The following is a 24,631-nucleotide window of genomic DNA, read 5'->3' on the forward strand; positions in this document are numbered from 1 at the left end:
TGTTTTTTTTTGTTTTTTTGTCGCGGTTGAATCTGAAGCCAGCACGGTATCAGACTTTGGACTTCAGATAGGCCATATCGAAAATAAACGAATATAAATAACATTTCTTTCATTTTGTTATGGACGTTTAGTGTTTCCGCGGCACAGTGCATTAGAGTTGCAAGTGTTTAGCATATTAAACTTTTGCTATGTGTTCAGCACGTGTTTTTGCTGTGGACGACTACGTTTTGTTTGGAATTGTACTATGCATATACCTTTTTTCTGGATATTATTTTGCACAGGCTAGAGGCCAGCCTCAGACTAGTGATGACTTTATGTTAGCAAGTGGTTCTTTAGGGGGCAAAGTGATATGTTTTTCTTTAGCTAGTTCAATGCTACCCGGCCTAGCTATTCTTATTTTACCTGTACAGCTCTATTATAAAGGCATTGTAATTGTATTAATATGTGTCGCCTATGCAGTTGGAATATGTGTTACTTGTTTGATTTATTTACCAATTTTCTCACATCTGAAAACTAGGAGTATATTCAGTGTAAGTGAAGATTTCATCTAAATATTCAATACTTTATCCAAAGAAGGGAAAATATTCTTTGTTCACCGTTTCACTATTATACTTCGTCCCGCCATTAGCCTGTGTGATCAAGGCAATCTAACTGGAGATCAAAGAGTTTATCTGTGGCTGCGACACGGTCAGCATGTCCCTTAACAACAGACATAAGATCGAATTACTGTTACGAGTTCCTATCTTGGGAAAGCGAGCTCAGTGTCCTGTTGTTAGATTGCCTTGCTTATAAATACAATATTGTATACTGTGTTATGTCATTTCAAGACAAGTTTCTTAAAAGCTTAATCATTTGATCCACCGAAATTTATACTCAAGCATTTTTACCCTATTTATTATTTTATCTTTAGGTTAAAATTAAAAGTTTCAGGTTAAAATGTTGTATTATTAGAAAAATAATTGCAATAATATTTGATGATAACTCCACTTTTTCGACTGTGGTAAAGCTCTGTCACACTATCAACCTAGTTTGACAAACAAAGTTTAGGCCTAGTGATAATTTATACTCAAATATGGTAGTGATATGACATCATCATGTCCATTTATGGACACTAAATTTTAAATCGGGAGCTACCCTTTAAAATTGGAATTGCATGTTATCAATGTTGTTATTTAATTTTTAAAACGTTCAGGCATTTTTAGGAAATCCTTTAGTTTTAGATTTATTTCCAATGCCAGGTGCTAAAATGGTACAATATAGTATTTTCCCGGAGTTACACTTAAAATTATTTTTATTCTTACGTCATTTTTTGTACAGTTTCTAAAGGTTCGTTTTTCAAGACATACACAGCTTTTAGCAATGATAATTCACTGTCTGTATTTGGTAAGTAATACATTATGAATCCAATTGCATCATCGTCGTAAATTTTTTTACAGTGTTGCAAACATTGAATTGGACTTGTTAAAAAATATCCATGGTTAATGTTCACTGCGGAGTTAGAAGGTAGAATCAATTGTGAGTTTTTAATAAATAAAGAAAAGGCAAAACAAATGTGGTCAGATATGGACCGTAACAATTTAGCAAATTAACGTTTATAAAATTGATATTTAGGTAAAGTAAAATATAACTTTTTTTTTGATTGCCTGAAAGAGATAAAAAAAGTTATAAAATAAAGAATTCTGTGGTAGATTATACGTACATTGTTAAGGATTAAAAAACGTGTAAAGAGTGTATAACATAGAGGAAAATATATTTTTTTTCTTCTTTCCTTATACTATTATATATAAAATTCAATGGTGGGAGTGAGATATAAAATGTACTGAAAGTTATTTAATGTCAATTATATTGTATTGTATCATTACATTACTCATGTGCAATGCATTGTAAACGAACATTTTATTGATGAAGAAATAAAAGTGGGTCAATCCTACATAAGACAAAAAAAAAACATTGAATTGGTTGACCGTGATCGTAACTAGCATAATTTTGTTTTACTCTTTCAGATAACATTCTGTGTTTTGAATGCATACGTTTCAATATCAGCACTCAGTAAAGGTAGGCTTGTCATCATTTCGGCCTTGTGACACCCATATTATAGTGAGACTTTTCCGTGAAACGAACGATAGGAATGATATTTAACACTATATGGCCAACCAGGGAAGAGTGCAATTACAATTTAATTAAATGTAGTTTCTACTAATACTACCGTATTTAACGTTCTATTCTATCTTAGTATCCTTATAAATAATTATTATCTCTCTTATATAGCTACTGGTTTTCCGTTCCAAACGGTTGTCCTGATTGGAGGTGTCACAACGTTATACTCAATATTTGTAAGTGTCGATTTTGTTTCCAAGAGACATGCGTATTAAACAGCATAATTAAAAACAAGTAGCCTCAGTACAAGAAACCCCTATTCCTAGTGGGAACTAGAATGCTATACGTTGTTGAAAAATAAAAAATGACGTCTGAAAAATATATCCCTTTTTATATTCAATTGAAGGGAGGTTTGCGAGCTGTGGTTTGGAATCAAGTTTTTCAGTACTTCATTGTGTGTATCGGACTTACGGGATTCGTCATTAAGGGACTCGTACAACAAGGATTATCAATATTCACGTCATTCAGTAATCTAGGTGACGCTAGTCAAAGGTATGACCACTAATATTTTTACTTTAAATGACACAATAGGCTTACAAATCGAATATTTTGTTTTCTCAAACACTGTAGTCTAAGTAGAACTCCACCTTTAAGGAACTCCGATTCCAGATACACTTGTCGCAGCCACAGAAAAAAATTTGATCTCCGCTCTGCCCTTTTAGCTTGATGGTGTTAGGGTAGAATAACTTGCGATGGTTGGTTACACTGGTAGCGTTTACACTAATCTATCATTGCTCTTTAAAAAACTTATTATGATATAATACCTCTTTCACACCAAAACACTGATGTCTCTGGAGTTTTGCTTTTGGTGTGAAAGGGGTATAATATGCATTATGTTCTACTTTCTTTAGCTTAATTGTTCCAACATGGTATACTACAGTGACGTTGATAATAGGTGGATCTATCCATGTTGTATCTGTAATAGCTGTTAATCAATCGTACATACAACGCGCTCTCGCGCTCAAACCAAATAAACGAAAACGGTAAGTGTAAACTTGTAAAAAAGTGTAATGTTCCCAAATATGGTAGTGATATGCTTAAATATGGTAGTGATATGACATCATCATGGCCGTATGGGCACATCACATTCTTTTTGTCACATAAAGTATGGTATGTAGTGTATCCAGATCTTTAGTTTTGAACTTCTATGCACATTTATATGAACAGTGCCAAGATATATATGTCTGCATATTGCTGTCTCCCAACCACCCCCAGGGTGGACATAGAAAATGTATATTTATTATCCATTTATGAGCAAATTGCGACGTCTTCACGTCATACCATGAACTGGTTTTCGATCCGTTCTCTACAGTAGAACACAGCGTAAGGAAGTAACCGCAGTGCAAGTAATTCGACCAATCACGATGCGATAGAGAAACTGTCGATTCTGATTGGTCAACAGTGATTAAGTTCACTTAGGTTGACCCTGGTCTCCCCAATTTCTTTTTGTTGTTGTTATGTATAGTATTTGAAATAGACCGAATAATGATGAAATGAAATGAAATGAAACTCACTTACGTTGTGCTTACGCCCCTGTGTTCCTTCCAACAAGTGGAAAGCAAGTAGGCCTACTTACACAAACACAGGCATGATTATTTTTTTATAGATAATTTTACTGATGGCGTACACTGGTTTATCGTTATTTATCCTACAGGTTGTTCTTAAGTAGTTTGATTGCACTGTCGGTGACGTTTTTACTTTTGTTCATGTCAGCGCTAGTTATAAATGCTACAAGTAAGGATTGTTCTTATGAATATCCAAGCATGCCGTTTTTGCAGGTAATCTTTATTATTATTACCACCGATATAAAAATTTTGACAATTATACAACTATAATAAATTTAAATTTATATAACAAATCAATTACTATAAAAGGCAGGTAATCATTATTATTATTACCACCGATATAAACATTTAGACAATAACAACTAATAAATTTAGATTTATATAACAAATCAATTACTATAAAACGCAAGTTGATGTGTTTGTTGAGTAAAATTCAGTCATTTAGTTTGATTCGTGAATCTTGCACGCACGTTACGTAAGAACTTATGGGCTTGAATTGAGTAATAAAGTGACCCTGCAGTTATACTTCATTTATTTGAAAATGTATTGATTAAATTCTGTGTTATGGTTGGTTATTTTATAGATACTGCCATACACAGTAACCCATGGCTTGAAACATCATCCTGGGATGCCTGGTTTCTTCTTGGCTGTCATTTTCAGTTCGTCAATGAGGTACACATTATTCAAGAGAACACACGAGGCGCATCACATTCATACATAATAATAAATAATAATAATAATAAGATTTATAGAGCGCGCATATCCACAAAGTGCTCAAGGCGCTTGCTTCACGTTTGTATCAAACTCTAGGAGTCATTTCGACTAGAACGCATGAAGCGCAACATGTCATCAAGGAAGCTTAATGTTTTACGTTTAAATTAACGCTTAGGGCTCGTTCTGACTAGAACACATGAGACGCATCACGCATACGTCACGTCATACAGCTTGTTTCATTTCGTCTATCTGGAACACATGAGATTCTCCAATACATCACACAGCGTGTTTCTTTTTCAACGCTTAGGACGACTCATTTCAAACCATGAGACGCGTCACGAATTTCCCGTCACGTACACGTCAGGGAGAGAGCTTGTTTCACGTTTACATCAACACTTCTCATTCAGACTAGAACACATGAGACGCGTCACGTATACGTCACAGTGCTTGTTTACCATTTGCATCAACGCTTTAATATTCATTTCGACTACTATCTAGAGCACATGAGACGCTCGAATGCATCACACAGCGTGCTTCTTTATCAACGCTTAGGACGACTCATTCTAACACATGAGATGCTCGAATACATCACAAAACGCGTGTTTTTTTTATCAACGCTTAGGACGACTCATTCCAACGCATGAGACGCGTCACTTACACGTCACCGAGCTTGTTTCACGTATTGTGTTCAGACTAGAACACATGAGACGCGTCACTCATACGTCACAGAGCTTGTTTACCATTTTGCATCAACGCTATAATATTCATTTCGACTATCACATGAGACGCTCGAATGCATCACACCCAGCGTGTTTCACACCAACATTTGGACTCATTCCGTCACACACATCACAGAGCTTTCACTTTTTTAACTACTGTATTTTGAAAAGTGTTATTTTTAGCTTTACAGCATCGGCCGTGCATTCAATGTCAACGGTTTTAGGTGAAGACGTTATTAAGACTACGTTTAGCAAAATACGGGATTCTGTGTATCTTAAGTTGCTTAAAGTTACGGGTAAGTGATTTGAAAAGGTCTTCATCAGTGGCAAAATCATGTTTTAATGTGCCAAGCGTGAAAAATAAAACATACTGCATATCAATTACAGGGCCTAAGTTAAAGGCATGCTTTGGTTAACTATAGTGGATGATATCAACCATTCAGCCATTTTTAAATTAAAATTCCTTTTTTTCAGTTGTCTGTTTTGGTCTCACTGTAACCTTTGTTCCGTTGATCATGAATGGTAACCAGGCTGAGCAAGTAAGTAGGCATATGGTTAACATTTAATAATGTACTCCTAGTAGTTAAGTTGTATCGTCGTTGTTACAATAAATCACAGAAGCTTAAGTTTAATTTTGAAAAAAACGTCGTCTATTTTATTGGCGTCACCAACTTTCTTGCGACAAGTCACTCTTCTCATTATTTTATCACAACCATATGCAATCCAAGTAATTTATTATTTCTATAACATTAATTATTTTATTGTCACCGAATTATTTTTCTCTACCAGTTAGCATTAAGTATTCCTGGCTTGCTTGGTGGACCTCTTCTTGGGTTGTTTACACTGGGTATTTTCTTCTCTCGAGTAGACGGTGTGGTAGGTTTAAACTCTTTTCGCATACAATAAACATCTAAAGGCCAATTTACACAGACGAGCGGTAACGGTAATAAAAAAATAGAATCTGTTATTCCTTATGACCAATTACACAATTAAAGCGCGGAGCAGACGGACGGTTTCCGCTTAGGATAGATACAAATTCTACGTGGGACAACCTACACAGTTTTCGGCTTACCGTTACCGCGCTCGTCTGTGTAAATTGGCCGTTACGCGCACGTTTCAAATAAACGCTGAATACATTCGCACAAAAAAATAAAAGATAATTGATATTCAGTTATTTTTATATCTAGGCAGCATCTGTTGGTTGTGTATTCTCCATTGCTGTCAACATCTGGAGTTACATATACGGTAGCAAGATGGATGTTAACACCCTGCCTCACCTACAACTTGGAGGCTGCAACAGCACTAGAAATGGCACCTTAATATACGCACGAGGCGTTTCTGATGATACGTAGGTATAGATCAGAATGGGAAACCCCAAAACTAATTTACTAATTAGTAAGAGAAAGAAAGGCTATAATTATTTGACTTTTCATTGTATCTTTAGTTTACCGTTTTTTAAAAAGTCGAGAATCCTCAGATACACTGCGTCATTTTTACCTCCATGCTTTGGGCATGCGCGTTCAAACGGTGATAAGTATTATAGTAATACACCTTTTTTACGCGCGCGTACACAACGTATTTATGATACAGGTTATACTTTCAGGAAAGAAGACCATATTTGGCACTTGTTGTTTTCGTACACTTGGTATGCTTTCTCAGGTTTTGTAGTAGCTGTAGCCATGGGTATGACAACGGGACTCGTTAGGGGTAAGATCACAAGTAACTCACTTTCGCCTTTCTCTCAAACCATGTTTTTCATACCACCGTTCTCTGATCCCATTTTAAATTTGTTTCGATTGACGCATTGATTCCTTGTCACAGGATGTCGTCCACATAAGAATTCAGAATCCTCGTTTTTCAAGTCGATATCTCCGTCTCGTTCTTGTATTTGTTTCGGTAAAAAAAGATTCAGAAATCACGATACAAATCTTGATAATGATGATTATGATTACTATGGTGGTGATGATGACGACGATAGCGAAGGCGGAAGAAACCATAGGGTAAGTACGACGTTCGAAGAATTATCAATCGTTAACGGGTTGTAAACAACGACAATACTAGTTTGTATTTGTTTGTTATTTTTTTTAGGAATTCCATGAACTAGAGCTGTACCACCGGTCGCCATTCCGTGGTTCGAATTCGCGATGGCTTACCGAAGGAAATAGATTTTACAAACAGGACAGTACTGAAGGAGCGGCGGCGCGAATTGAGCAGCGACGCCCTTTCATTGGACTCCGGTCCTCGTCTATGGCAAGCAGCACAGATTCGGCGTACGCAACCGTGCGTGGCTTTGATCTTATCAACCAAATAGCGCAAATACACGAGTTGGAGAACTATGAAGAAGAAGCTATCAACCGAAGTGCTCATACTGAGCACGTTCAAGAAGACATTGGCAGCAAGATGCAGTCTGTTGGAAGGTTTAATGTCGCTAAAGTTCCTTTAAAAGAGTCTTCTACACAAAACACCAGTTCTCTTGATGAACCAAGTACAAGTAAGCGTGGCAGATTTACAGTAACCCCATTGAAAGAGAAGACGACTGAAGCCATCACTACTTCAACAGAACATCATAAAAATCCGACACGCTCGGTTAACCCAAAAGAAACTCATTGCGAACGAACTGCGCGCGAAATTATTTCTTATGACAATGACCACCAGCAGACTATTAAAAATAACAGATTCCAAGTGTCTAAAAGCAGTTTGAATGCAATACTATCATCAGAAACAAATTTAGAAGAAAAACCTTCCAATGCGGTTGACGAAGTTTACAAAGGCAATAAAAAATCGTCTTCCGCAGACGATCCACGCTCACCAGATCACAAAGGACGCTTTTTGATAAGTAAGTGTAATCAAAGTGCAGCCCAGTTACCGATTGTGAAATTGTTCAGTCCAAATAGATCATCGTTTGTTGCTCCAGATATTGGAACTGATTTGCTTCTAGAAATTGACAACGAATTATTTAGTAGAGACCAGGCTTACTTGGAAACTGAATTATAGTTATTCAAAGCAAAAACATTTGCTGACGAAGATGCTGATGAGCTGAAGAGAACACTAATTTACACACACATGGTGGGACCGACCGTGTCTATAGAAAACTTTAATTTATACGCACAGTTAACTGTACCAATAGCCTCGTATAATCTGACACTGTAGGCTGATTCCAGTACAGTTTTCCGATTTTCATATTTATACTTTTGCTGAAAGTCACCCAACACACACAAAATGACACGTCGCGTATCGTCATACATACAATACTTTTAATAATATTGTTTATATATTGGTTCAATTAGGTATTTGTAAATAAATATTATCACACCTTGACAATTGATAAATAATATCAGGGATCCCTGATAATATATACGGTAGTCTCAAAGTTTGAGAATCTAAAATATGGATTTTTGTACAGTTACAGATTTTTAACCTACTGTATATGGGTAATAATAAAATATATTAATACCGTACTCTACTTGATCTGCGTACAATCAAAAGGGCAAAAATCGCTTCCCCCCCCCCCTCCCCACCAAATGAACTACTGGCCAATCATAAAACGCCAACCAATCATACAGTATACAGTAGGCCCATCTTTCCAATTACTCTCTTTACCAAAGGGAAGCGAGAACTAAGATCTAGTCATGGTGCTACTGGACATTCCAAGGAGCAAACATAGTTGGGGAGATCGGACTTTCAGTGTTGCTGGACCTAGGCTTGAGCAATGAATGTTGGAATGGCGCTATATAAATCGAACGATTGATTGATTGATTGATTGATTGATTGATTGAAGGAACATTATTTCAAAATAGGTGGCGCTCTGCCTTTTTAATTTTTTTTTCTCCAGATATCGAGTCACGTGAAATACATCTGTTTTGTCAGGTGATAAAACAAACAAAAATGAAACCGATAACATTTATCATTTATATTGCTTTTTATGCAATAGAAAGCCATGCATACGATTACGATACGAAGTACTATGATCAAACTATAGATCATTTCAACTTTGCTAGTTATGGAAGTCAAACTTTTAAACAGAAATACCTGTATAATGGTAAGTTTATCTCTAGGGCCTTTTAGTTAGGCCTAGCCTAGTCAGCCTGACTGACTCGTGACTGCTGGCTGAGACCATGGAGTAAGGTTAAACCATGGAGGTATATACCTCCATGGTTAAACCTACTAGGGTGATAGTACTAGGCCTACACTTAACACTATATTGCATGCTAGACAAGGCAGGTGATGTACGGTTGTAGGACCGGTCTATTTTATTTATGGCCTAGCTAGCTAAGCCTAGGCCTATATCATATGTTGATTTCAGGTAATATTATATGTGAATAATGATTAATGAACAAATAATAAATAAAGATACATTTTTATTTTTAAAGCTTTTTATATATAATTGAATTAGTTGTTTATTCCTACAGCAGAATAGACACATGTTTGCAGTTTTATATTGTTTCAATTTCAACTCATAAGTCATTTATTATTCTTTTTTTACAGATACATATTGGGATCGTAGTAATGGACCAATATTCTTTTACACTGGAAATGAGGGACCTATTGAGGGCTTTCTGCAGAACTCTGGACTTGTCTACGACCTTGCAGTCCAATCAAAAGCCCTCATAGTATTTGCGGAACATGTTAGTGCTAAAAACATTCTTCAACAACATCTCCTTTTTTTTGCGGCATTCATGTTTTGTAAAAAAAAAATATAAAAAAAAAAATATAAAAATGAAAAAAGGTGTATAAATAATTAAACCCTATAAACTTTTGTATCAGACCTCCCAACTCTCTGATTTTTTTGAAAAAACATCCTGATAATGAATAAATGTATTACGCTACCTAGAGGCTTTAGTTTGTTAACTACAGAACTTGCATATCCAGTGTTTACTGTAGATACTGATGCCTTAATAGCGCACCCCTTAAATTTTTATATGTTTTTAACTTTTTAAAGTGCTATCTCTTTTTTGACCATGCTTTCATTATAATTATTCTCCGATATTTCACTTTTCCAAGATAGGACCTCGGTATACTACTTAAAAACAAGCAGGATTGAATAAGTTATAAACAAAATTGCCACTGTAATAATGCACTTGTCAATTGTATGACTCACTATACGACCCCCGGGAGAGGTGCGTCATTTACAAATAATTACTGACGCAGGGGTGCGTCAAAAAACCTAGATGGTACGTCACATCAATGAACAAGGTGTGTCAATGTCCGTCACTTTACCACTCACCATATCATAAACAACATGGTCACAGTGCGTCAGAATGGGTGCGTCATGGTCACCTAAAGGTAAGTCACCTTTTTGACGCACGGGTGCGTCATGGTATTCAAAAGTATGACGTATAGTATAGTATAGTGGGTCATACAATTGACAAGTGCATAATACCATTCATAGTATACATTATTTTATCTGTATTATTACTGTTGCTGGGGGATTTGCTATTTGTCTGTTAACATGTAAAGAATTTTCTTTATTGTAGAGATTTTATGGGTCGTCACTGCCTTTTGGAAAGGACTCGTTCACACCAGAGAAAATCAGTTTATTGACGTTGGAACAAGCGATGGCTGACTACGCCATTATGATCAAACATTTAAAAGAAGATTTATCGGTTCAGAATACACAGGTCATTGCATTTGGCGGAAGGTATAAAGTATAAAGATATGCTGCATGAAACTTACATTCTCTGCACCATTTTTCATAACAAATTTACCACCTAATAAAATGTATTGACCAACAAGGTAATTCATTAGTCAATAATGTAATCAATAGTTGAGTCTTTGATATATGATGACCTCTGACCCAAGTCCTATGTGTATTGTGTTGTTGGTTGTTGTCTAGATATAAAATCCGCCAAAAAGTGATGTTGTGTAATCCAGTATTAAAAGTCTTCACATGGGATAATGATAATATTATATTATAAATGTTACTAAAGTGTGTTTTAATTAGTTAAATATTTGTAATGAATTATTATCATAGTTATTGATATGTTATTTTCTTTTGTCTGCAGCTATGGAGGAATGCTAGCTGCTTACATGAGATTCAAATACCCAAATGTAATAGATGGAGCATTAGCAGCAAGTGCTCCTATTTATCTGATTGCTGGCAAGGGAGATCGAACTGAGTTCTTTGCAGATGTGACAAAGGTAGTAACATTACATCTAGACCAACTGTTGGGCTCTGTCGGCACTCTCAAACTTTATGTGATGTGCCCATATATGGACATGATGATGTCATATCACTGCCATATTTGGGCACATCACACTTTTGATAGTGTGGACAGAGCTTTAAACATTTAATTAAGACTCAAATGTTTTGATGAAGTATTACTGTACTCCGATGTTGTATAAGCCTGCTGCTTACTTTGAAGGTAATTTAGAAAAAGAAAAAAAAATATTTTTTACTATTGTTGCTTATGTTTTCTGTTTAGTCTGTGCTGTATTTTTTTTTTATACCATACATAAGCCCACTACTTTAAAGTGAGCTTATACTGGAATGTGTACAGCACTAACTATCTAGTATATCATTTCTACATATCTATCTAATGTTTTTTTTGTACAGGACTTTGAGAAGGCTGACCCAATGTGTCCTAAAACAGTCATGACTGCTTTTAGTAAGCTGGATAGTCTTGTGCAAATGGGTGATCAAGGTATGTACAAATTAACTATGAAATGGTGAAATATAAACATATATTATATATAGCCTATATGTAAAAATGTGAATGTGATTGGTCGAAATGGCATCACATGACTATTGTTTCGAGGATCGTAAACGTTATTGATCCCCAATGTCATTTGAAGTAATTTTCGTATCCCTGTCATTAGACTTACAAAATCCACTGAAATCCTGAGGACCCAGTCATTTTCGTGCAGCAACTCACTCAGCTTTGTTTCTTAAAAATATATAGTCCCTCAATAAAAATATCATATGACTATTTTGCTTTATTATTTCAGGTCTTAAGACAATCACTGAAACATTTAGATTATGTAAACCACTCACTGCAGCTCAAGCAACGCATCTTAAAGGCTGGGTACGCAACTCATTCACCAGCCTAGCTATGATGGACTACCCATACCCTACACACTTCTTGGCTCCATTACCAGGCTATCCAGTTAACGTAAGTATTACTGTAACAGACAATCTATACATGACCATGTAGTCTTGGAGGCCTTATAAATATTTAGTTCTACAACCAAGCTCTCTAGAATAAGAGGACAGTGGGTACCACATACTAACCTAGCCACAATTTGAATAGATATTCATTTTATATTACAATTTTATAAATACTATATGATAATTCCTTTTCAGTATGCATGTAAAATGATTTTAGCTGCTGCTGATCCGTTACAAGGCCTGGCTGAAGCTGCAGGTAATATCACATTTCATATACTTGTATACAAAACCAATATGCACTGAGGAAGGGGTAGTGTTACCGGAAAGCTCTGCAATTTCTCTCTGGATGTTTTACTTCATATTGTTTTAATTTAATTTTTTTCTTATTTTATTTGTATCTTCATTGAGATCCAGTAACTAATGCAGCAGTAATTTGTAATTTGCCTTTTGATTTTGAAATTCAATAATACACTGTTTTGAATGAAGGATGTTTAATGTTTAAAAGTTGAAGTTGAGTTTTACATTAATTCTTAGTTGAAGGATTACTGTAGATCAAATTTAATTTTTGTAGGTTTGTTTTACAATGGCACGGGAGGCAGCTTGAAATGTTTTGACATTTTCACTGAATTTATTGAATGTGCGGATCCTACTGGTTGTGGTACTGGCAACGACGGATTAGCATGGGATTACCAGGTAAAGTAACCTCAGATGTTCTAAATCACAGTAGCTAGCTAAAAGCAAACATTTCTAGATTCTGTTTAGACGAGAGAGTGTTTGAATTGGCAGCACTCTGACATGACGGTGACCCTTAGGAGAGAAGTATAAAAAGTTCAAGTTCTGGTTGGGCACTCCTAAGGGGCCCTCTGACGCTGGGTAGTTGCATTGGGTTGTTCATTCTCTAGGGCCCCTTAAGCTATGGGGCCCTTGGGTTTAGCCAGTGAGTGCTCATAGCTGTTACGCCACTTCTAAGTCCACAGCACCATGAGAAATGATTGTTGGAATGGCACTAGCTTTAACTTTACACAAGTCTGTAGAACTAATTGGATAAACCGTGATTGCACTGACTTGATCTTATTCTTTCTCACATACAAGTTTGATGCTTTTACCAATGTGTCACATTTCTTGTAGTATGATGATTATTTCTTCAAACTTATTAGATTAAAAATTAATTTTTTCAGGCTTGTACTGAATTGATCTTACCAAAGGGGTCCAACGGACAGACAGACATGTTCCCGTCACTTCCTTTTACATTGAAGATGAGGGATGAGTATTGCCAGAAGACATGGAATGTAAAACCAAGAAATGACTGGCTTGATATTAGTGTGTGGGGAGAAGGTATATAATACTACAGTCACACTCTCAATATCAAACTTTCCATGAGAAATTTAAACTTTTTTAGCATTCAATTTGGTCACATTATGTTATATAAAATACATTCTGAAAAATAAAATTTCCAGGAAATCTTTTAGGTTGGCTTAAGAGTGGACCAGTTTTAGGACAGATTTAAATTTTTTGGGTGACCTATGACCTAGGAATTAATTATTCCATGGTAATTCGTTGTGCACATCTGCGCACATTGGGACATGCTTCAGCATTCATAGTTTTGTTAGATTCTAGGTCCAAACAACTAATGACACAATATGCATAGGTCATGGGTCGCCGAAAAGGTTTCCTATATTAATGAAAAGGTAAAGAAATAAAAATTGAATAATAATTAATTCTACCAATTCTTGTTCACTAAATTTATTCATTCTTCACTTTAGATATAAAATCAGCAAGCAATATAATATTTTCAAACGGTGAGCTTGATCCATGGAGAGGTGGTGGCGTGCTTTCTAATATATCAGACACCCTAGTGTCTTTCATTGTTAAAGGCGGTGCCCATCATTACGATATGAGGTAAGTGAGCGGGAATGATCTATTCAACATTTATTAGTTTCTATCAATGGTAAAGCAATACAATAAAAAGAATGATAATTTATAATGAGAAAATACAAAAATACCATTAATAATAATTAATCCTTAATACAGTGTCATCCAGGGGCTGATCCAGGATTTTTCAAACGGGAGAGCGCTAACATGTGATATTAATAGTCTGTCAAGTAGTTAATAATTTTATTTTCACCGTCAAAAGGGAACGCGCAATTCTCGCGCTGCTCCTGAATCCTCCCTTGACATTTACATATCTCCCAAGTGATAATTGAGTGAAAATTTTTTATTATTCCATATCACCATCTCACTTAATCAAACAGTAACAATACAGTATTGAAACTAATAGAACCCGGTGCATTGAACATGGTAGGCACTGCACTATTAGCTCTAGTGGGTTTGAAGAGAGTCTATCCAAATTTCACTTTTTGTCTCCAGTTAAACTGAGGACAACTATTAATACATTAATTTAATATATTTATTTCTCTGCAGAGGTTCAGATTCAAGAGACATTCCCTCTGTCATAGGCGTTCGTGCGGAAGAATCAAATCTCATAAATAAATGGATTGCGAAATCAAAGTTATTAAAAAGAAAAAACATTTAAAGTAAACTACGCAATATAATCACTTAATACACAGTTAAGGTAAACAAATAAGTAATCAATGTTTTACTAATTAAAACAACTCGCATGTAATTCTTAACCTCAATACATTATTCAGCACAAATGTTGTTTTGTTCAATGGACATATTTTTTTACTCAATAATATTTAATTAATTGTTGTAATTTTGTACTAATAAATTGGACAAACAAGTGACAACATTATTTTTGTCTTATGTCATTGTGTTCTTGTAATACTGTAATATGTATGTTTTGTAATGTCTACTTACAGTATCTGTATAATAATAATAATAATCGCCAACATCATCAAGAAGACGCATTCGAGGTAGAGTTCACAGTGTTATCACCCGATTAGGTAGGATATGAATCAAGCTGCTGTCCCTTGCAATGCAGTCAACATAGTTCATTGGTCTTCTTCCCTCTAGACGAACAGGGTAGCCTTAAACAGAATACTATTTATTTGGCAAGTTTATGTACATAATTTACTAGGAGCAAGTAAGAGGCATGAGCCCAAAAAGAATAACTGCACCTACTATGTCGAACAAAGGCATGCAAACTGCAAGTATACTTCTCAATATTTTGTTTGGAATGCATGATGTAAATTGTAATTACTGTTCCAGTTGATTTTGAAAACTTGATAGTTACCTTGATTTGACAACAGCAGCAACAAAGAAAACATTTGACCGGACACTTTAGCTTGTATAAGCCTGTTTACACTGCACATTTCTATGTACTATAATGAAAAGTTTTTGTTCAAAATGGCCGTAAATACCACTTTTGACCTTTGACCTTGTTTTTACATAAGGGTCATATCTTGGTAACCCCTGGTCATAAAGATTTTATTTTTGTCTTAAATTGTTCAGAATATCCATATTTATATTCGCTTTAATGGAACATATTTTTGAAATTTGACGGGAAATATCATTTTTGACCTTTGACATTATTGCATAACGATTTTCGCAATAATTTAGGTTATTTTTGTATTCGACCTATATCTTGACAACGAGTGATCATAGAGGTTTGATTTTGGTCTTATTTTGTTGAGAATATGCACTTTCCTATGTACTGTAATAAAACATTTTCATACAAAATGACCGGAAATACGACTTTTGACATTTGACCTCGTTTTTACATAAGGGTCATATTTCGGTAACCAATGGTCATAACGATTTTATTTTTGTTTTAAATTGTTCGGAGTATCCATATTTATATTAGCTTTAATGAAACTTATTTTTGGAAATTTGATGGAAAATATCACTTTTGACCTTTGACATTATTTCCACCCGAGGGTCATATCTCGGTAACCCCTGGTCATAAAGACTTTATTTTTGTCATAAATTGTTCAGAATATCCATATTTATATAAGATTTAATGAAACACATTTTTGAAAGTTGGCAGGAAATACAACTTTTGACCTTTTACCTTGTTTCCACCCGAGGGTCATATCTCGGTAACCCCTGGTCATAAAGACTTTATTTTTGTCATAAATTGTTCAGAATATCCAGGAATGAGGACCTCAATTTTCACAGAATTCTTATATAGTAAGAATGTTTCTGTTTTCAAAATAAAACTATGTATATGTAGGTCTACATAACTACTACTTATTCAAAACCCATTTATCAAGTTACTGCAATAGATGTTCAGTCATCCTCCACCTCAAATTCAATTTCTTGTTCATCATCTTCATACTCTTTCAACTCCATGGTCGTTTTCTCAACTAGATCAATAAGATGGGCTTAAAGAATAGGACTGCATGACCAGACTGTCCTGTCACCATGCCCTTGTAGTTCATTCATACTAGTGTGATATCTTGTTTTAATGATTAAATGACAGTTTGGCACGCCCTACATCAGGAAATTTCCAAATAAGAGGAAGTGCCTTCATCTAACCCTCTAAGGTCAAATGTATAGAGGACATATTCCTGGTCAACTTCATGATATACAAATTTATGTTTCTGTCAAGCCCCTGAGATTAGGACATGGATGGGCTTAAACTTCCTCAAGCTTAATGAAAAGACCGAGGCGATCATATTTGGAGTGGAGTTGCGTGTTCAATTTAAGATCCTGCTGGTGCTCCGATGCATAAATAGTTGCGCTCTCAAGTACCTCTCAGAATGATCGACAATCAATAAGAGAAAGTGAGAACTAAGATCTAGTCATCAGGTACTACTGGACATTCAGAGGCGCAAACATAGTTGGGGAGATCGGACTTTCAGTATTGCTGGACGCTACAGTAGGTTCTGGAACCGCCTATCTTTGAAAATTAAACAAACATCATTATTGAGCACCTTTAAGTCACTACTCAAAACTCACATTTTCTGATATTTTTGGTAGCACCATGAGCAAAGACTGTTGGAATGGCGCTATATCAATCGAATGATTGATTGATTGATTAGTAGCATCTTCTGACCGCTTAGTATTTATTGTATTACTGTACTGAATACTCAGTAAAAGGCAGCGCAGATACATTCGGTTAGATGAGCTAGGTACCAATATCTGACTATTTAAGTGTGTTAATTGGAGGTCACTTGAAGTCAATGTAAATGGAAGTCTGCCGGGTACCCCCTGCTGCGTCTATACCGGGGGACACGAAAGGTGCTAACGAATCGGCACCAATTAGATGAGAGAGATACCACCTAATTTCACCACCATGGGATGCCCATTTGCATCCTATATACCAAAATCATATCACCAAACATTTTGTCCTCTGCAATAGGCCCACCAGACCCCCCGAGGGAGGGCCTACAAATGGTGATAGCATAGCTGAGTGAGATACCACTCAAAATTAATGCCAAATGAACAAGTTGTGTTCATACAATACTAAATGGGTAACGACAGACTAATTGTCTGCTGCACCGCAAGTGCCAGACACCCTAAAGTTCGACTAGAGACCCCCCTTCCCACAAATGGTCTAGATTAGATATTGTAGATACCACCAGCAGCCAATGTTATATGATTTAGCACATTGTAAGAAATACCAAATGACCTATTACAGACTATCTGTACACTGCCTTGGCCCTGGCAGACCCCTCTAAAGTTCGACTAACAACCCCCTTCTCCCAACTAGCCTAGCTTAGATATTGTAGATACCACCAGCAACCAATGTTATATGATTTAGCACATTGTAAGGAATACCAAATGACCTCTATTACAAACTATCTGTACTCTGCCTTGGCCCTGGCAGACCCTCTAAAGTTCGACCACAAGTATACCGTGCGTAACCTTAGATATTGTAGATACCACCAGCAATCAATGCCAACATTAAAAGTCTTTCGGAGATTATGGCCTTGTGAGAAACACTCATCCACTAAATGTAAAAATTTGGGTCCGATATTGGTCTTTACGTTCTTGCTGTACGGAGGATTGAACCAAATGATGTTTCTGTTTCGGGTTTTCTTTTTGGTTGCTTGTTCAGGTGTAGCTCATGTTCATATCCATTATTTCTAAGTGCTTCTTGGTACTGAGGTATTGCTGCATTAAACGAATTTTCATCGGATGAGATGTTTGAGAGTCGTTTATTTATTGCTATTGGTATATTGCGTAATTGATGGCCGATGATTACTTTCACTGTGTACATAATGGCGTATTGTTTGGTTTGGTGTATATGGGTGGAAGGTACCTGTCCTCAGATCGAGTGTTATGTCAAGAATACCATCCACGTGTAAAATACAATTATCCCCTTTTCTTTCCCTAAATTTTCCATTATTTAATGAAGAATAGAATTTGATTAGAATGTATTTTTGTAGCCGTCTATCAGTACTGTTTCCAAAATAAATTAAGATTATGAAGATGTTGACATTAATTTTGTTATTCTCTCTTCCAATTGGACAATAAACACATTCTATTGGATAAATGTTGTTTGCAGACCTAAAAGTAGCCACATTTAATTATGAATAATTATGTAATGAAACGCGTTATCAGACTTTTTTTTTATTATTTATCAGATACTTTTTTCTAATTTGAGAATTGTTAAGAATTCTCGCATTATATGTAAATTATATTTAAATAGGGATCAAAGGTAAAAAATGACATTTATTGTCAGTTTTTGAGGATAAATCCTCATTAGAGTGGATAGCATGTATATTCAAAAGTTTTTTATAAAGTCTGTAATTTTCCCTTTTTCTTCTCAGCATGTTGTTATTTTATTTACATCTTTTAAATTTATTTTTACTTTAAAACAGAAAAAAATCTTACTGTATGAGAATTCTGTGGAGGGTGTTAAATGTGACAATTGATAGTAACATTTATGATCATTGTTTTAAAAAAATATTCATTAGAGTGGATAGAAATATGTATGTTTTGAACAATCTAAGACAAAAAAAAAATTGTTACCGAGATATGGCCCTCAAGTGAAAATAAGGTCAAAAGTTGTATTTCATTAAATGTTATATAAATATGGATATTCTGAACAATTTATGACAAAAATAAAGTCTTTATGACCAGGGGTTACCGAGATATGACCCTCGGGTGGAAATAATGTCAAAAGTGATATTTTCCATCAAATTTCAAAAATATGTTTCATTAAAGCTAATATAAATATGGATACTCCGAACAATTTAAAACAAAAATAAAATCGTTATGACCATTGGTTACCGAGATATGACCCTTATGTTAAAACGAGGTCAAAGGTCAAAAATCGTATTTCCGGTCATTTTGTATGAAAATGTTTTATTATAGTACATAGGAAAGTGCATATTCTGAACAATATAAGACCAAAATCAAACCTCTATGATCACTCGTTGTCAAGATATAGGTCGAATACAAAAATAACCTAAATTATTGCGAAAATCGTTATGCAATAATGTCAAAGGTCAAAAATGATATTTCCCGTCAAATTTCAAAAATATGTTCCATTAAAGCGAATATAAATATGGATATTCTGAACAATTTAAGACAAAAATAAAATCTTTATGACCAGGGGTTACCAAGATATGACCCTTATGTAAAAACAAGGTCAAAGGTCAAAAGTGGCATTTACGGCCATTTTGAACAAAAACTTTTCATTATAGTACATAGAAATGTGCATATTCTGAACAATTTAAGACCAAAATCAGACCTCTACGATCAGTCTTTGTCAAGTACCGTCTATATTTATGATTTTGATAAATCCAAGATGGCCACCAAAATGGCCCCCAAAAACCCCCATGGGACAATATTTCGTCTTGGGAACATCAAAAAATGTTAATTACATATATTCAGGATTACAAAAATGTACATTAAAAAAATACATCATGGGGGTGCACGGTAACCCCTCCTTCCTACCCTACTCTGGTCAGAGTTCCTGTTGTACAGTGGCGTGTCGCCATTTGCAGAGCTCGTATATTATATATACAAAATTGACAACAATCATAATTACAACAATTTTATTCCAAAAAGAATGAGAGTACATTAACATAGAATTGAAATGTGAATTATTTAATTTAATTAATATTCACGTAGTCTTCAATTAACATATCCCAACGGTTTGTTTCTTAAATCTAAGTTTCTTAAAAATAAAATGATGAAATTTCGTAACCTCACCAGTTCATTAAAAATGAAGTGGTGGTATTTAATTCTTAAAGTATCTTAAACTTATACTAAAATAAAACTACTACCTAATTAAAATTAAGCAATTCACCAAAGAAAAAATGATTATACGCGATTACATTTCCAACAACAAATAGAATATAGAAACAAATTAATCACTCTGCAATATACTAGTGAAGTCTTTCCTACATCTAGATTAATGTTTCTTTGTATTATTAAATACATTGTTTTATACATAGTTATTTCAATTACACTTGTGGTAATCGCAAGGTCACATCCATTGTTTATTCTTATCTTTCTTCTAACATTTCATTTACCTCATCCATTTTATCTTTATCCAGCAACCCTCGAGGAACAAAATCTAAAATCAGACTCCAGCTGTCGGGGTATTTTTTAAGGACAGGGAAGTTATATCGTCCATCAAGTTTCTTTATTTTCGCAGCATTAAGATACTTGCCCAAATCAAAAATAGCTAAAGTGTGCTCTGAAAATGTTACTACCTTACGGTTTTTGATATCTTTGAAAGCGGGAAGCTTCTCTATAATTTTTGGCTTAAAGCCAAATTGTTCAGTTACTTTTATTGCATCATACAGAACCGAATGATTTGTTCGATTCAGTAGTCCTTTATCAGTTAAAAGACGTAACAGTTCGAGTGTACCGGGAACCGTTTGTAATGCTTCATCCTTTGGAAAATGTTCTAGTAAGAGAACTTGTAGTCGGTTAAGGAGTTCACGTTGACCATACCACTGCTCAAAGTCCGTAATAAACTTTCTGTAATCATCGTATGAAATTTCTATGAATGAGATGAAAAATATAGAAAAAAATAGAATATATTATGTATGAATTTCGGTGTTATATCAAAGTTATAATTATAATTATTTGAGCAAATATTTCCAGTCACAAAGAGAAGCCACATATGGATCAATGAATGAATGCCATCTATCTATAGGTTGGGACCAGATAAACACGAAAAATAATCATGTTAGTTTTAGGGGAGTTGAACCATATATAATCAATAATTAATATACATTTTAATTTTAATCAGCAGCAACGAATGTTAGCCAAATGGAAACAAAATTGACATGGAGTTTCGGTAGAAAGTTTATGTAAATGAAAATGATATGGGCAAGTGACCTTAAAACAAAAACGTTTGAATTCGCCTTTGATATCTTGATTTGCAAAACTGAGGATCTTATATTATGTTTAATGACTGATTAACATGTAATTAATTGTGTGTTGATGTTTTGATAAATCAAAGTCCATAATTAATGTCACGATAAAAATAAAATTACTATAAATAATAATTTAATAGTTAAAATTAATAATTTAATTAAACGTACATATTTAAACAAGTAATGTAATTGTCTTGTATAACATTTGTCCTGTTTATACATGCTATGGTTACCTGTATTAGTGTATGTAGCTAGTACCGAATTTATTTCACTTTTTCAGTCATGGGTTAAAAGAGCGTCTCAATGGTTAATATTACATATTGCATAAAAACATCGTATTTTCTCCACTGTTTGTCAAATGTGTTGCATTTTTGCTCGTAAACAATGTAAAATTCTATTAAATTGTATATTCTGAACAATTTAACACTGACATGTTTTGGACAATTAATTGACATACTTACCGAGATATAGACATTCGATCTTCTGTATGTCAGTGTTATCAAACTGCTTATTAGCGCACAAGTCAATCTCCTGTTTGTCAACTCCTAATTCTTGCAGGATTTTTGACAATTTACTCCATTCAGTCGTGAAGTCATCTTGAGTCATACGGGAGGAATACGAGTGTGCGAAATTGTTTCTGAATATAGTGAGGAGAATAATGTTCGCTAATTTTGGATCACCAGGCGTAGTCTTACCTGTCCAGTCAGATTTGTTGATACCTTTACCTTCAAATGAATGCTTTATCAACGTAAATAATAAACTAATATCAAGCTTGTTTATATCAGCTCCTCCTTTTGGGAATAACGATTCGGATTGGTCCTGAAATACTCTTAGCTTCTGTCTACAGGTCTCTTCATTTACAAACTTTTCCACTACATAATTGTTAAATTCTTCCGGTTCTAGGCCACCAGCTGCTTTAAGGAAAAAACTTCTCATTGCCTTTGTACCTTCCTCGTGTAGCAAATAAGAAATTCGGAAAAAGTAGATGTTTTCTTTATCATAATGACTTGCCATGATTTCAGTTTCAAGCCGCTAACCACTTAGGAATCTGTTGATTAATATGAAATACTAGTAATATTTCGTAGCTAGTAGTAGGGAAATAGATTAACAAATAAAAAGATGTGCATGATCATTGATCAGGAAGGATCAACAACCAGGTCTATATAAATATGTTATGATCTTCTGTTTCATACTCAACACAATCATCCCTGTGGCAATGCACATTGGAGAATTAAAAAGAAGGAAACCATCTTGTGGTCGACAATGCAGTTTTCGTCATCATCGTAGGATTTTCAAAATGAGTTTTTTTACCTTTATCTACAATTCATTATAATAGGAAGATGGGCAAACATCTCCAGTTGGTCAAAATAATATTTAAGTTTTTTTGGTCAAAAACAAAGGCCATATACCTCAACCAGATTATATAAATATACAGTATTTACAATTTGCATAGAATAGACAATCAAACACGTTGTTAGTCCTGCATTTATCTTTGCTGTTTAGAGTGCCATTCACGGTGCTATTTTAAATATACTGTATAGGGTGAGTCATAGTAAAATATACACATTATTCAATATAATAATAGAAAGGTGCCCATTCCAATCTCTCCTTTTTGGCCTTGCTTTCTATCTCAATTAATTATCACAGGGACTGAAATTACCACTATTTCGTGGTTATCGTTTCTAAATCAAAACCTGAAATTCCATATCCGGACAAAGAGCAATTTTAGTAGGCCATATACCTGATCTTTCGATCTTATTTCCTCTTCCCGAAAAGCAAAAATTGTGATCTTAATCCTCGAATATAATCAACAAGTCAAATACTAGATTCTCGTTAATATTAACACTTACCAAATCACTTGGTGGTCTTCACCTAAATAAAGGACGTGATAAACAAATATATTAGGGTCAGCTACCAGTTTCACTCAAACACAACCAATATGGCGCTTGATCGATATATAGGTGTGACTCAATCCATTGACTATTATATGCAACGCAGCGAATGTAAGGCTATAAATGGAACATTACGTTATATTAAAATTTCCAATTCATATTCAAAATTCTTTTCAAGTGATACGCAATGAACTTTCTTTCTTCCCAAGTTTGCTTTGTATTATATGCATTGTGTTTTGTTCTTTGCAGTTCTTTAAAACGTTAAAAGCAGTACTTGGTACTCAGCCAACATAAATAATAAGCGCTTCACATTATTACCCCGGTCATTTTTATCAAACACGAATGGGAACATACTGTATAGGGCCTACTCCCATAATGCAGCTAGTTGATCTAACAACCGGGTACCCATTTTATACACCTTGGACGGAGAGAGGAAACGTAAATAAAGTGTCTTGCATACGAATACAAGCAATGCGGTGAGAGTTGGATTCGACACACTGCATCACACGTCCTTACCATATTATATAGATATTATGTATCTGATGTTACACAATTGTTTATGATAATATTGCGTAGCGTAAACTACGCGTGATTTTGTGCAATTATAACAAGAAATGTTTAGGCCTATATCATGTTAAAGTATACTTCATATCAAGCGTCAATTTCTTATATCATAATTCTGGCGTAGTGTACACTACAATAATTTAAAGTCGGTTACGTGCGAAACTGGTCAAAATCAATTTCTAATCAATTTAAAGTACAGGTGTATCGCGCAATTACTTTTTGTTCTTCATACCCTAAATGTGAAATAATATTAGAAATACACGTCAAACAGAGGCTTTCACAATTATAAATATAATTTTAATGTTAATACACTTATTTCAAATCCACTATAGGCATGCTCCTCAGAATAAATCGTTACCCCTTCTTTTTTATGTATGGATGGTATGAGTTCTAGATGAATTTAGGAATAATTTTGGCCCATCAAATGTCGAGAGGTCATCGTGACCATCTAAATTGTATAAAGTTGAATTTTCATCTCTTTCGTTAGGCCTGTAGTTTAGCATATTCATTCACTATTGCAAAATTCTTTTTTTTCTGTTTAACATGCTATTGTATTAAATACTGATATGTATGTTTTTGTATCCTCACAGGCCAATTCAATGAGTTCCAACAGAATAACTGCTTTTTCGTCAAACAAAGGCATACAAGCCGTAAGTATAAATGTCAATAT

The 24,631-nt window shown here is 34.7% G+C and overlaps 3 protein-coding genes and 1 long non-coding RNA gene across 4 annotated transcripts; 3 read left to right on the top strand and 1 right to left on the bottom strand.

Annotated features, from left to right (window-relative positions):
• The first annotated feature begins 2,566 nt into the window (after positions 1 to 2,566).
• Positions 2,567 to 3,847, top strand: LOC140047868 (uncharacterized). Its single transcript, XR_011844978.1, has 3 exons — positions 2,567 to 2,649; positions 3,009 to 3,140; positions 3,812 to 3,847. It is a non-coding gene; the product is annotated as an uncharacterized lncRNA (long non-coding RNA).
• A 2,973-nt stretch (positions 3,848 to 6,820) lies between these two features.
• LOC140046421 (uncharacterized) lies at positions 6,821 to 8,389 on the top strand. Its single transcript, XM_072091066.1, has 3 exons — positions 6,821 to 6,862; positions 6,977 to 7,155; positions 7,244 to 8,389. The coding sequence occupies exons 1-3, from the start codon at positions 6,835 to 6,837 to the stop codon at positions 8,147 to 8,149; spliced, it is 1,113 nt and encodes a 370-aa protein (XP_071947167.1). The 5' UTR covers positions 6,821 to 6,834; the 3' UTR covers positions 8,150 to 8,389.
• A 615-nt stretch (positions 8,390 to 9,004) lies between these two features.
• LOC140046422 (dipeptidyl peptidase 2-like) lies at positions 9,005 to 14,962 on the top strand. The gene is made up of 11 exons (XM_072091068.1): positions 9,005 to 9,194; positions 9,641 to 9,780; positions 10,630 to 10,793; positions 11,158 to 11,293; positions 11,709 to 11,796; positions 12,101 to 12,264; positions 12,456 to 12,516; positions 12,832 to 12,953; positions 13,439 to 13,595; positions 14,024 to 14,159; positions 14,682 to 14,962. Exons 1-11 carry the CDS (start codon positions 9,041 to 9,043, stop codon positions 14,791 to 14,793), a joined length of 1,434 nt encoding a protein of 477 aa, XP_071947169.1. The 5' UTR covers positions 9,005 to 9,040; the 3' UTR covers positions 14,794 to 14,962.
• A 5,266-nt stretch (positions 14,963 to 20,228) lies between these two features.
• On the bottom strand, positions 20,229 to 23,465 carry LOC140046423 (uncharacterized). The gene is made up of 3 exons (XM_072091069.1): positions 23,356 to 23,465; positions 21,967 to 22,553; positions 20,229 to 21,126 (listed from the first exon to the last, which is right to left on the bottom strand). Exons 2-3 carry the CDS (start codon positions 22,517 to 22,519, stop codon positions 20,624 to 20,626), a joined length of 1,056 nt encoding a protein of 351 aa, XP_071947170.1. The 5' UTR covers positions 22,520 to 22,553; positions 23,356 to 23,465; the 3' UTR covers positions 20,229 to 20,623.
• Positions 23,466 to 24,631: the final 1,166 nt, after the last annotated feature.

Source organism: Antedon mediterranea, chromosome 4, assembly GCF_964355755.1.
Source record: "Antedon mediterranea chromosome 4, ecAntMedi1.1, whole genome shotgun sequence".
Classification (NCBI taxonomy): Eukaryota; Metazoa; Echinodermata; class Crinoidea; order Comatulida; family Antedonidae; genus Antedon; species Antedon mediterranea.

Excerpts from the sequence above, each read along its gene's own strand:
- LOC140046422 (XM_072091068.1), top strand. The coding sequence starts at position 9,041 with ATGAAACCGATAACATTTATCATTTATATTGCTTTTTATGCAATAGAA. Across the intron at positions 13,596-14,023 it reads TATTAGTGTGTGGGGAGAAG|ATATAAAATCAGCAAGCAAT; the intron begins GTATATAATACT and ends TCTTCACTTTAG. Across the intron at positions 14,160-14,681 it reads GCCCATCATTACGATATGAG|AGGTTCAGATTCAAGAGACA; the intron begins GTAAGTGAGCGG and ends ATTTCTCTGCAG.
- LOC140046423 (XM_072091069.1), bottom strand. The coding sequence starts at position 22,519 with ATGGCAAGTCATTATGATAAAGAAAACATCTACTTTTTCCGAATTTCT. Across the intron at positions 21,127-21,966 it reads GATCGAATGTCTATATCTCG|AAATTTCATACGATGATTAC; the intron begins GTAAGTATGTCA and ends TCTCATTCATAG.
- LOC140046421 (XM_072091066.1), top strand. The coding sequence starts at position 6,835 with ATGGGTATGACAACGGGACTCGTTAGGG. Across the intron at positions 6,863-6,976 it reads GACAACGGGACTCGTTAGGG|GATGTCGTCCACATAAGAAT; the intron begins GTAAGATCACAA and ends TCCTTGTCACAG. Across the intron at positions 7,156-7,243 it reads AAGGCGGAAGAAACCATAGG|GAATTCCATGAACTAGAGCT; the intron begins GTAAGTACGACG and ends TATTTTTTTTAG.